General features: G+C 36.4%; 1 protein-coding gene across 2 annotated transcripts in view; it reads right to left on the bottom strand.

Moving 5' to 3' along the window:
* LOC126329509 (phospholipid scramblase 1) overlaps positions 1-13822 on the bottom strand; it is a 142437-nt gene that overhangs the window by 121882 nt on the left and 6733 nt on the right. For both annotated transcript variants that reach the window (XM_049996164.1, XM_049996163.1), the window contains exon 2: positions 9231-9294. In XM_049996164.1, coding sequence (XP_049852121.1) covers positions 9231-9279 — 49 coding nt within the window. In that variant the 5' untranslated portion in view covers positions 9280-9294. The remainder of the gene's footprint in view (positions 1-9230; positions 9295-13822) is intronic.

Genomic DNA, 13822 nt, shown 5'->3' with positions numbered 1-13822 from the left:
CATGAGTACTCCAAGCAAAACACTGGTCCTGATTTCATTACTCCCTTTAAAAAATCCCAAAGAATCTAACACAAGTTATTTAAAAAAAATTAGAAGCTAATGTATAATTTCAAGAATACAGTTAAAACAGTCTGGCAAGTTGTAAAAAGAGAAATTGGTGCAAGAGCAATGGTCATACCAATTTAGAGCTAATTAAGAATAATAATAAACTGACCGACCCGTGACATGTGACCAGTGCTTTCAACCACCATTTCTCAAATATAGTGCAGCAGTCGATAAAGAGACATTATGACAACAGTCTGGCAATAAGAGAGTACAGTCAGATCTAAAAATTCATGCAAATACATTATTCATGTATCCAACAACATCTAAGGATCTGGTACAACATTTATTGTAGAACTACTATCAGACACAGTAAATTCATCATTTGAGAGTGTTGTATTTTGAAACAGACTAAAAGTAACATCTCTGCATATGGCACCAAATGTGAAATCACTCAAAATTGGGCAGTTTCCGTTTTCTCAGGTCTCAAAATTATGAAAAAGATATGCCTTAAAGATTAACAGCGTTCTTAAATAAAGAAATGCTGATGAATGACTCACAACATGTGAGATATAAAGTCAACCTAGACAGCAATTTTTACTTTTTTTAAAAGGAATACTAACAGCTTTGGATGATAAACAAAACATATCTGTTATATTTCTTGATCATACAAAGAGAGAGGTTCCCAGCAGTGGGGTCAACTTTTTGAAACCAAATTTACTGTGATGTAAGTTAAGATCCCAGGCATCACACCCTGCAGCTATTCATCATGGTGGGCTCTCGTTTGCGAGTAATTGATGGGGGCGGGAGGGGAATCAGAATTTTGCACGATACTCAGTAACATTTAAAAAAGTCGTATTATATAGACTGATTGCATGGTGCAATGGAGGGGATTGTAACTTCACATGCAGGAGGGTGTGGTTTTGAATACTGACAGTGGACAGTGGCAGTAAATATTTTTATTTTAAAATCTGTATCAAAATGACTTTGATCATCATTTTATTCAGTTAATTGGTTTACATATCATTTTTAATTTATTTTCCTTTGTCACTTCATTTTAATCACCGTATGAACTTTTTCATTTGTTTCATTCTTTCTTTATTTTATTATTTTTCCAATCGGAATTTTTGTGAATATGAAGTTATCTATTATAATATTCAATTATTTTAAAATCCCAACATATTAGTCAAAAAACAAAAGATGAAATAATATATTTATATTGACTGTTCAATGATGTGAAAAATGTATTTTTCGTTACTAGACGTGCAACTTTTTTGCACAGTAATCGTCGTACAAATATTTAAAACATAATCTAAATACCTATGAAGATTTAAATGGAAGAAGGCTTGAAAAGTAAAATTAAACTCAAGCAAAATGAGAAGTACATATAATGAACACAACAATGTGTATGAAAAAACAAGGTGATAAAACAATAGAAATTAAATTGACATTAATACATAAAATTAATTAGAAACAAATGAACAAAGATTAAAAGTGGAAAAAAGAATGACAGCAAGAGAAATAAGAGCAAATGAAGAAGTTGATATTATAATTAAAATTATGTGACACAGAAATGAAAACAAAAAATTACATTTAAATCAGTTAGTTGAATAAAAATTATGACCAAACACGTTTTGATAAATCTTTAAAAATAAAAATTATTGCATCTGATGATATTCAAAAACCCATAACATCCCACATGTGGAGCAATTATCCTATCCATCCTATCCACTACACCACACAACCAGTCTAGATAATATGACTTTTTTTAAAACATTACTGAGCATCACACAAAATTCTGATTTTTTGCTTCTTCAATTACTTGCAAACAATGGCCCACCAGGGTGAAAGGCTGCAGGGTGTGATACCTGGGATCTTATCCTACATCACTGTATATTTGGTTTCAATAAGTCAATCCCACTCTTGGGGACTGCTCCTTGTTAGTAAAGCCTTCGCTGTTATTGATGATCATGTACTCCTGCATAAGTTAAGTAATTATGGAATTAGCGGCCAGTGGTAAGTCTAATCATCCCTAAATGATAATCAACAAATTACAGAAATTAAATACAGTAAATTGTCGATTATCCGAACGTAGGTCAACCGAACGACTGCTTAACCGAACTGTGTACTCGCTCGCACCTGTTACTCTCCCACCCTACCGTCCATCATCCCCCTCACTCGCAAATCAAGTTTCCCACAGCAGTAGCCGAACTGGGCCACCGCTGGCAGAACCTTGCTTCTAATGGGGCCTTCACAAGGCGCTGCTGACCGGCCAAGCTGCCAGTCGCTGTGTTTCAACAGTCAGCACACTTCTGTCAGCTTGGCACTGGAAGTAGAAGTAGCGGCAGTATCAAAGCTGTTCACAGCAACAGCTGTGCCAGCTGTAGAGTTGAGGCGTGCAGCCCCGTGCAGTTTGAAGAGCTTCTCACGGTGCAAACAGTCACCTTCTGTTCTCTGTTACGACCACTTATGTGCTGCTGCATGAAGAAGTGAACTTGACGATACAAAATGCTTAAACGTAAATGTGTTGTCCTTTCTATGAGGGACAAGTACAAAATTATTAAAAGGTTAGAGGAAGGTGAATCTGCAGCCACTTTATCTAATTTTAATTTTGTATACTGTGTGTATTGTTCATGCAAAATGCTTATGTAATATGTATATATATTTGTTTAATAAACTGTGCCACATACTATATATTCCTACTGAAGTTGCCTTTGTATGTTACTTTGTAATACTAAAAGAGATGCCTGTTTTTATGAATAAATTTACTGTACAGTAAATCTTTTTGGCAAATAAAAAGGTTCAGTTCGATTATCCAAACAAACCAGTTTTCCGAACACCCATGTCCCCCAATTACTTCGGATAATCAACGCTCTACTGTACAAAGAAACACACAGAATATCTAGTTTTTAAATAAATGAGCAAAAATTGAGTATGGAGTCACATAAGGGTCATTTCTGGGACCTGTCTTATTTACGCTATTTGTAAACTTCAGATGACACTAATAATCTAATCAGATCACACAGTGAGTGGGAAAAAAATAAGAAAAATAAATAAATAAATAAACTGTAGCAGTTAACCTTCACACAACACAAAATCCCCATGCTGCAAACCTCATTTCCATCACTGAAGGGAAAAATGTTTCAAATGTGAGACATACAAAATTTCTTAGTCATACATGTTCAAGAGGATTTCAGGTGGGAGACGTAGATTACAAATTTTAATACGAGTACAAACTGAACAGACTTATGTTTACTGTTACAAATTCTCACTCAAAATACATGCTGCCCATTAGAGGTCATGATGTACTATGGCAATATACAGTCACTACTCATCTATGGAATAATTTTTGGGGGAGTTTTACAAACTTAAAAAAAAAATCAGAAAAAGATTATTAGAGTGACAAAGCAAGCTAGCTGAATGCAGAGATTCCTACAGACCTTTTTGTTAAAGTCTGAAAATACTGCTCTTCCTTGTTTGTAAAGGCATGAGATATTAACTTTTACAAAAGGGAGCATCTTAAAGAAAACATCTTCAAACATAACTATAGATTACACTCAAATGAAACTAAGCGGAAGCTTAACATGCATGTTAACATAGTAAGTACAAACTTATGCAAATTTGGAGTTTATCATATTGAAATTGTGTTACATAACAGAAGCCTTCGTACTTAAAATGCATACCAAAATTAAATGCATTTAAAGTGAAGCTAAAATAGTTCTTGCTCGACCACTGCATCTACTCTGTCTCTGAATTTCTGGAGCGTCATAAGTAAACTGATTTACCAAATCTCATCTCCAGACTTGTCTTATATCATATAGACAACAATGTGCTGGTACTAAAAATTATTTACTGGAAAAAGCAACAGTACCAATAAAACAAGGAGTACCCCAAGACTATGTTCTTGAACCTTTCCTGTTCAATTTTTTCAAATTGTATAAACCTAAGAATGTACTTAATCAGACAACAACAGAAGCAACTATGTGTAGTCTTAATATCATAAGAAATGTAAACAACACAGTTAAACTGCTTGGACTGGTGTTTAACCAACAACTCTAGGGTAGAACACGTGAATTATCTCAGCAGGAAACTAGCTTGGGTACTTTTTCATTGTACAAATGGAAGTTCAATGAGAACAAATAGTTGTTACTCTTCTCATTTTTTGCTTTCTTCCATTCCCAGCTGCAGTATGGAATATCACTGCAGAGTTATCCTGGTGTATTTCTCCAGAAACTAGATATATTTTCAGATGCCTGAAGAAAGCAGTCTGATTATGATTAGCATGCAGAGAGTCCTACAGAAAACAATTTAAATGCCTTTGTGTAATGACAGCCCCCAGGTTGTAAAGTACAAAGTGCTTCTTCAGCTTCACTACTGTGAAACAGATCTCTTCTACTAAACACGTGCTCACTGCTCTTCAAGTGTGCATTATGCACTGAAGAGCCAAAGAAACTGGTGCACACGACATGGCATGGACTTGACTAATGTCTGAAGTAGTGCTGGAGGGAACTGACACCATGAATCCTGCAGGCCTGTCTATAAATCTGTAAAAGTATGAGAGGCTGGAGATCTCTTCTAAACCATTTAGCAAGGCATCTCAGATATGCTCAATGATGTTCGTGTCTTGGGGGTTTGGTGGCCAGCAGAAGTATTTAAACTCAGAAGTGTGTTCCTGGAGGTACTCATAGCAATTCTGGACGTGTGGGGTGTCACATTGTCCTGCTGGAATTGCCAAAGTCAATTGGAATGCACAATGGACATGAGTGGCTGCAGGTGATCAAACAGGATGCTTACGTATGCGTCACCTGTCAGAGTCGTATCGAGATGTACAGGGGTCCCATATCACTAACTGCACATGCCTGTCCCATTACAGAGCCTCCACCAGCTTGAATAGTCCCCTGCTGAAAAGCAGGGTCCATGGACTCTTGAGGTTGTCTACATACCTGTACAAATCCATCTGCTTGATACAATTTGAAACCAGACTCGTCCAACCTGACAACATGTTTCCAGCCATCAACAGTCCAATGTTGGTGGTGACAGGCTCAGGCAAGGTGTAAAGCTGTGTGTCGTGCACTCATCAAGGCTACAAGAGTGGGCCTTTGGCTCCAAAAACTCATAACAATGATGTTTTGTTGAATGGTTTGCACGCTGAAACTTGTTAATGGTCCAGCAATGAAATCCACAGCAATTTGTGGAAGGGTTGCACTTCTGTCATACAGAATGATTCTCTTCAGTCGACGTTTGTTCCATTCTTGCAGGTTTTTCAGCTGCAGCGATGTCAGAGATTTCATGTTTTACTGGATTCCTGATATTGACGGTACACTTGTGAAGCGATCGTACAGGAAAATCTGCACTTCATCATTACCTCGGAGATGCTGTGTCCATCGCTCTTGTGCTGACTACACCATCCTGTTCAAACTCACTTAAACCTGAGAGCTTGCCATTGTAGCAGCAGTAACTGATCTAACAACTGCACCAGAAGCTTTTTGTCTAATATAGGCATTGCTGATCACGTATTCTACCTCTTTACATATCTGTGTATCTGAATACGCAGGCCTATTCCAGTTTCTTTGGCGCTTCAATATAAGTCAGACAAAATTTATAGAAGTTTAAAATATGGTGTGATATTCATGCATACTACACCAGAAACAGTTTTATTTGTTGCTGTTGCCTTCTTTAAGATCTACTATGATCAATAATAACTGTAAGTGCTTAAGTATAGAATGGTTCATAAAGTTAGCATACTTAGATCATTAAGTACCACTAACTAAATATAATGGACTTTTCAAAACTTGATCAAAATAAAATGAATTTGATTCAGTTCAATAATTCTTAGAAACTAATCATTAAAGTATATGTTTTTCTTGTGTAATAATATAAATCATCTTTTAGTTGTTAAGCAAGCTCCTTACTTTCTGTACCATTTACGTAACTAATTATTGTGTAAAACTTGACCACACTGTATGCCTTGATGAATTTTTCTGTATGAAAAATACTAAAAAGACAAATGAAGCTTCTGAGTCATTGGATTTAGTTGTGCACATAGACAAGCTGCAATGCATCCAGGTGCCAGTTGTGGTGAACGAGTGGTGGAGGATGGGGTGAAGGCTGAGCACTTGATCAGTCATCACTTAATTAATGTTAATTTGTACTCACAGCTACTAACTTATTAATTTTATTTTACACATAAACATGGGCAACAGATCACTTTATATGAGTAAGATATTTCTATGCACTTGTGACTACATGTTTAATTGGGCCCACCTTTAAAATGAATTTACATTGATGACATCATGAATGCTAAAGTGTGGAACATAGGTTTTCTGTAAATATTTTTATTTGAAAAATTTAATGACTATGTGTTTTAGTGTTGTATGCATGAAAATAAAAGAAGATTCTACAAAAGAGTTGTGTGCAATTCCTGAAAAAAGTTTATATAGCAATGTATTTTTGAATACTATGTCTAGATTAGCTAATCAACATAATTTTCAAGATCACCTGAGTGTGCTAAGGTAATGGTAACACCTGGCCAATGGGTAGCCTAAAGGCCATCTCTGCTTGTGCAGATGTTGCATGAATCACCCCTAAAGAGATTAAAAAATTCACTGGATTGCTAAAAAGTAATAATTCACCTGGTTATGAGGTGTTTATAGGTGTATATTAAAACCTTTATCAGTATTTATAGGATTACCCTTAAGCCAACTCTTTGATCAATCAATGACTTGGGGTATATTTCCTTATTTTGAGAATGAGTCGTTTGATAGAATGCTAATCCATTTTCTGGAGAACAACTTATTATCTGCCTCTCAGTTTGATTTTCATACAGAATTTTCCATGGAGCAACTAACATTTGACCTCACAAATGAAGCCCTGGGAGAGCTAAAGAAGAAAAAAAAATATCCTGCCAGTAATTGTGATTTGGCAAAGCCTTTCAGTTTGTGCATCATAAAATTATATTTGGCAAACTGAAATGTTATGGCATTGGTGGTGTACCACGTGCATGGGTGTAATCCTCCCTATGTAGTAGAAAGCAGACTTTCTCAGTGTCACAGGCATGATACTAACCTCAGGATGGGGAACATAACATATGGGATCTCACATGGATTGGTACTGGGACCATTTCTTAGCCTATATAACCAATATTTCAATGGCTTTAGATAGCAGATCAAAACACAAGCACACTAATCAAGTATTGTAACTCAAACTTTTATTGCTCAATTGATAGCAGAACAGGCCAACATCTGGATCACAGCAAAAAAATTGAAGTTTTAGTCTCACAAAGACTTATACTATATGATATTGTACATGCAAATACGACCTAATACCGAAAGTAGACACTAATAATGGTCATACACAAAATGAAACACACACTGTCAAGATCCTTGGGACCCAACAACTTAAAATGGAGTCAATATGTAGACAACTAATCCAGGAGTTCAATTCAGCATGTTTTGTCCTTAGAAGCATCACTCAGTGCCTTAAAACAATCATGCATATTTTGTATTAACCAGTGGAATTATCACCTGAGGCAATGCAGAATAAGCAAATCAACTACGAGGGCATGCTGAAAAGTAATGCCTCCGAATTTTTCATGTGAAAACTCTTAATGTTTTTTAAATAAAACTAACTTTGTTAACGTTTTATATCTTTATTCTTTGTCTACATATTTGCAGCCCTCTGCCTCTAGATGGTTCTGAGTTGTAGTGTGTGATGTGGCAGTGTGTCACATAACAATAGTGGTGCATGAGAAGCAGCATGCTGTAACAACATTTCATCCACACATGGAGCACCCTTTCCTGCTGCATGACAATGCCAGTCCACACACGAGTGCTGCGACATCTGCAACACATTGATGCCTTGGATTCAATATCATCGATAATCTTCCACACAGTCCTGATTTGGTCCCATTCAATTTTCATCTGTTTCCAAAACTTAAAGAAAATATTTGAGGACTTCACATTGATAGTGATGAAGCAGTACAAGGAGAGATGAGATTATGGCTCTACGAAGAAGTCATACATTTTACACGGTTGGTACCAACAAAGTGGTCTCTTGTTGGGAGAAATGTATCACCATGGGACCATGTTGAGAAATAAATATGTAGAACATTAATAACGTTTTATTTAAAGAGATTTAAGAGTCATCACACAAAATATCTGGAGGTTTTCCTTTTCAACAGACCCTCATATTTATTTAATAGAACTGAACAGTAACAACTTTATGCAAAGAGGATTGCCATCATCTTGCAGAAATCTTTTTAAGATTTTTTGAATTCTTACACTAAGTTCTCAGTAGATTTACTCCTTGATGGTTACTGCTGCTGACAATAAAAATTTACATCTATTGTACTGTGAACTACAAAATCACAATAGAAGACACAAAAGTAATTTTCATCTAAGCTCTGCTTCCCATTCTAGGGTTCAGATAGGAGTTATGTACTCTGGTGTAAAGGTACCTCCTCTAATCTCTAATCTAACATGAAGCAAGAAACTAGGAACCCAGCCTTGCTCAAGAGAAAAATAAAAACATGATTAGACTCTCTTTCTGTTGCTAACATGGCAAGCAGCAGTATTTGCTGTAAATCTGCATGACGAATAGTGATGTAAAGTAACTATGACTTATAATTACAGACACAATAGTGCTCTTTGGAAAAAAGTGACGTACAGAGAGAATATCAAGTTACTAATAGGAGATAAATGGGAGCTTATTTCAATGTAGCAGCTTTCTTTTTAATTTATTTTATTAAATTTAGCTGACATGAGAATGAAAGCATGAGGCAGTATAGTGCCATTTCATTGTTAACATAGTTAAAAGATCATGTTTGTATGCCTTTTGTTGATGTACACCTTTACTCATTCCTCACCCCTAAAAGTGCTACTCCTTGATGGGATATAGACAGTATGAGGGAATGAGGGAGTGATTAAACTAAACATGGAAGATATGAAAGAATTCCCATAAATGAAGTAAAGTTCATATACAGTCAAATTTAAGTTTCTGAGGACTGGTGTTAAATATTTTAATTAATCACTTACCTATATAAAATTCTTACACAACTAGTATTAATTCAGTAGCAGAATAAAATATGGTAAGTTGTTTAACCTCTACTACATCACTCAGAAATAAGAAACCCAGATAAGGAGGAGTACATCTAAATAGTCTTAGCATAAGGAATAGTTATTTAATCATACCAGAGTATGGTGGTGGATAACCAGGTTGTCCACTGGGTTGATACGACATGTCTGCTTCCTGCTCCTGCACAAAGAGTAAGAACACCTGAATATTAAGTTGGTCACTTATCAGAGTGTGAAGAGAATGAGACCATCTTAACCAACAGTGCACAGGTAGCCAATGTATTTAACAATCACTTCTTAAGTGTAGGAGAAAAAATTGGTGAGAATAGTTCAAAAGAAAAAGCCCGGCAGTACATGAAAGAGCCACTTTTGAAAAATTTTTAGTCAGATTAAGTTTCATCTAACAACCTCTTGTGAAATAAGGAAAATTATTAAATCTTCGAAAAATAAATGTTTTGTTGGAGTAGATGACTTCTCTAACAAGTTATTAAAACAATGTGGAGCAATTGCAGCTGATGTTTTGAGCCACTTATGTAATGCATCACTGACTCAGGATATTTTTCCAGACAGATTAAAATATGCCATTGTCAAGCCTCTCTACAAAAAGGGGGAAACCACAGATGTCAATAATTACCGGCGAGTATCCTTACTTACAGCATTTTCAAAATTCTTTGAGAAAGTAATGTACTCAAGAGTGTTTAGTCATCTCAACAGTATTGGGATACTTAATAAATCACAGTTCGGATTTCAGAAATGCCGTTCCACCAAGACAGCAATATACAACTTCACTGTCCACATAATAGATTCTTTAAATAGTAAACTGTCACCAGTAGGAATATTATGTGACTTATCCAAAGCATTTGATTGTGTGAACCATGACATTATATTAGAGAAATTACAATTCTATGGTATAAATGGAACAGTACATGAGTGATTTAAGTCATATCTACAGAACAGGAAGCAAAAAGTCTCTTTATATGCTTCAAGTGATTCAAAGGAGTTTACCACTTCATCTAACTGGGGTGAATTACATTAGGTGTTCCACACGGTTCGATCATGGGTCCCGTTCTGTTCTTGATATGCGTGAACGACCTCCCTTCTTATGTGAAACAAGATGCTGCCTTTAAATATGTCTGCTTGTGTCTGTGTATGTGCGGATGGATATGTGTGTGTATGTGTGTGCGAGTGTACACCTGTCCTTTTTTTCCCCTAAGGGAAGTCTTTCCACTCCCGGGATTGGAATGACTCCTTACCCTCTCCCTTAAAACCCACATCCTTTCGTCTTTCCATCTCCTTCCTGAAGAAGCAACCATCGGTTGCGAAAGCTAGTAATTCTGTGTGTGTGTTTGTGTGTTTTGTTCATGTGCCTGTCTGCCGGCGCTTTCCCGCTTGGTAAGTCTTGGAATCTTTGTTTTTAATATATTTTTCCCATGTGGAAGTTTCTTTCTATTTTATTTAACTCAGTAGTGGTTTAGAGATTACATGTTATGATACTTATGAATATCCAATCTTGAAAAGTTTGCACACTTATCTCTTTTACATTATTCAGAAATGTGGCTGGAATGGTACTTTTAGTGATAAACTAATTTAATGACACATTAAGTGTATTTTCTTTTATGTATTAATTTACTGTGTCTCTCGTATCTTTGATTACAGGCCCACACAACTTCTTATAATCCTCTGACCTATAGATGTGCTGGGCTGCAACCTAATCTCTTCACGTGGAGTTATCTGCTGAGAAAATTCTTTTCTGGTTGAATTTGAAAATTATCTGCTACAAAAGAATACATCGAAAAAGTCTCGATTTCTACACATGGTACTCCATTTGCTAGCTTCCACAGATTCATTCACTATCTCCAAACGTCAAAATGCCAATACATAAGCTCAAATAGAAACAGTGAACAACAAATTAAAAAATGACAATTGATAAATAAACCCACAGCAACCGGAATACCAACATGCACAAAAAAATGCTACAAACTTAATAATATTGTATACCTTATGCATAATGTTTTTTTCTAGTATTTTTCTCCATGCAATACTTTATTCTTTGATTCATACAGTACAAGACATGTACAAAAAAATTTAAAATGATCAAATAACAACTCAATCAACCATACCACTCGCTCCTCCATGCTCAGCATGTAAGCTGTGCAAGGTACATCGCGTTCCCCTACTTGTTGTGATTAATCCCGTGTTTGCAAGTGACAGAAACAATGTGCTTAACATTTTTCTAAGTGGACTGTAGCAGCATCAAGGCTCTCATTCTGTGCAATTGATATATACATGACAATTAATGCCATTACATAAACCACAGTCTGCTTTTCCAGTTCACTGTTTATGTTGTTCACACTACAAAGAATTACTAATCTTGTTTGATGCCAAACACAAACTCAAAATAATATATATAGCATTGCTGGTGTATGAGATGGTTGTTGCTATGCCTGATGACAGGATCACAGTCGGAGAACTATGTAGTGAGACAAACACAGTCAATAAGTGAGCAATAAGAAGACAGCCTATGCCACTGAGTACTGACCACTCTCAACACAAGTAAAATGACACATACCTCAAATATTTGTTTCCAGACATATGTTTATAAGACTTTTTCTTATAGGTTAGATCAGGACTGTCTCCTATAAAAATATGAGCCCTTTTACAACTCCCATTATAAATTATACACTCCACATGTCATCTACAAGGGAGATGTTAAGACAAACACCGTAAATTAAATGTGATAGTCATAAAGTATCAATTCTCATTTTGAAGAAAATAGTGCGTTTGCAAGAGCCTGCTAGCAGTCCTGATGAACACTGAACTCCCCACATCACAGTACTGTAGCATACCAGGTGCAGCCCACTGGCAAAGTGGAGTATCATGTGGTAATCCATTTTCTGCATTTGAAGAGGAACAACAGCAACAATCTGTGCTGAGTTGGTGAAAGTGTATAGCAATAGCAAGTCACCAAATGATAAAGTGGCTTCCAGTGTTGTGAAATATGCCTGAATGATGATAAATGAAATGACAGATTATCTATGAGGCTCTACTGCTCAAATACTTGTGTATCACAATCAAGTTAATAATAGCAAAAGTGAAAATCAGTTGCGGCTCAGCTTTCAACATCCTGCAAAACATATTGAGAATGACAAAGGTTATTACCCAATTGATTCTGTGACTGCTCACACCAAGTGATCAGTGGAGATGTTGGAGTTGAGACAGCCCAATCCAGATGACTCCTGTAGCCACCTAATCACCATGTATGAGAGCTGAGTGTATCACTACAGCTATTAGCCCAAACAGTAAAGCTAGTAGTGGAAACATTTGAATCCCTATAGTTGACAAAGGTGAAGGCCCAACTACAATTGGCCAAATTGATGCTCAGTGCTTTTTGAGATTGGCATGCTATGGTGCTAAAATGTTATGCTTGTAATGGGAAAACCACCACAGGAACATACATAAACCTCCTGGTGAGGTCACAAGAGGCTGTCAAGAAAAAGCATCACAGGAAGCTGCGTACGGGATGTGTCTGCTATGTCGCAATGCTCATTCTACTCAGGACCAAATTTCAAATGGCTCTGAGCACTATGCAACTTAACTTCTGAGGTCATCAGTCGTCTAGAACTTAGAACTAATTAAACCTAAATAACCTAAGGACATCACACACATCCATGCCCGAGGCAGGATATGAACCTGCGACCGTATCGGTCACTCGGCTCCAGACTGTAGCGCCTAGAATTGCACGGCCACTCCGGCTGCTGACTAAATTTCACATCACATCTGTATTCTCCTTATTTGGCATCTAGTGAATCTAAACTCATTTTGTGACAGGTTTCAATAAACTGGCCACATGTCGATTTTCAAGGTGGAACATTTCCTGAAGAGGTACAATGCAAACCTCTACAACCAAGGTCTCCAAAAAATCATCCAGCACCATGAAAAATGTGTCTAATTGAAGGTTGTGTGCACAGAGAAGGACCAATATCAACACCAAGATTCATGGTTACAGCTTGATTTTTTCCAAGATGAGAAGTGAAATGTTATGACTACACTTGCTAACGAATAGTTTTGCAGCCTTTCTGCAACCAACTAACAAAGTTGATTTACTCAAAATATGTTAGGCATTTCTGAGGACCCAAAGAATAAGAGTAAATCCAAATTTACATTCCAGATGGGCCTTAACTCTGCAGATCAAATGTCACTCAACAAACTATGTAATGAGAAGTTTAAAAGACAAAATTTAAGAAAGGTTAGACTTAAGCTGTGCGATTTACTGGTGACAAATGAAATTTTGTGCCAAACTGGGACTCAAACCCATATTTCCCACTTTATTTGAATAGTTGCCTATCAGTTTTCCGCCTCATGGGCCAATCCTTTCCTCATATGTTACCCTGTGTCTAAGTCCTACACTCACACAACTGCTGTGAATCCTGTATCGGTAGGGACTTATTTATTGTTGTCACAGCCTGTCTAGGCATGTAATACTATTTTGCTGTGTATGTGTTTTATGGTGTGCTATGTCCTTCAGACATCCATGAAAGACATTGCATATTACACCATGAAACACAGGCATTGCAAAATAGTAAAAGTCATAAGTATTTTATTGTACAAATCATAACATTCTCCTGGGACAGCTGAAATATTTGGTTACTAAAACAGCACACTTGATAGTTGGTTTGAATCAAATCAAAGGTACTAACTATCAGTATCAG

Source organism: Schistocerca gregaria, chromosome 2, assembly GCF_023897955.1.
Source record: "Schistocerca gregaria isolate iqSchGreg1 chromosome 2, iqSchGreg1.2, whole genome shotgun sequence".
Taxonomy (NCBI): Eukaryota; Metazoa; Arthropoda; class Insecta; order Orthoptera; family Acrididae; genus Schistocerca; species Schistocerca gregaria.
Note: the sequence above shows the minus strand (reverse complement) of the source record. Positions and strands in the feature narration are given on the sequence as shown.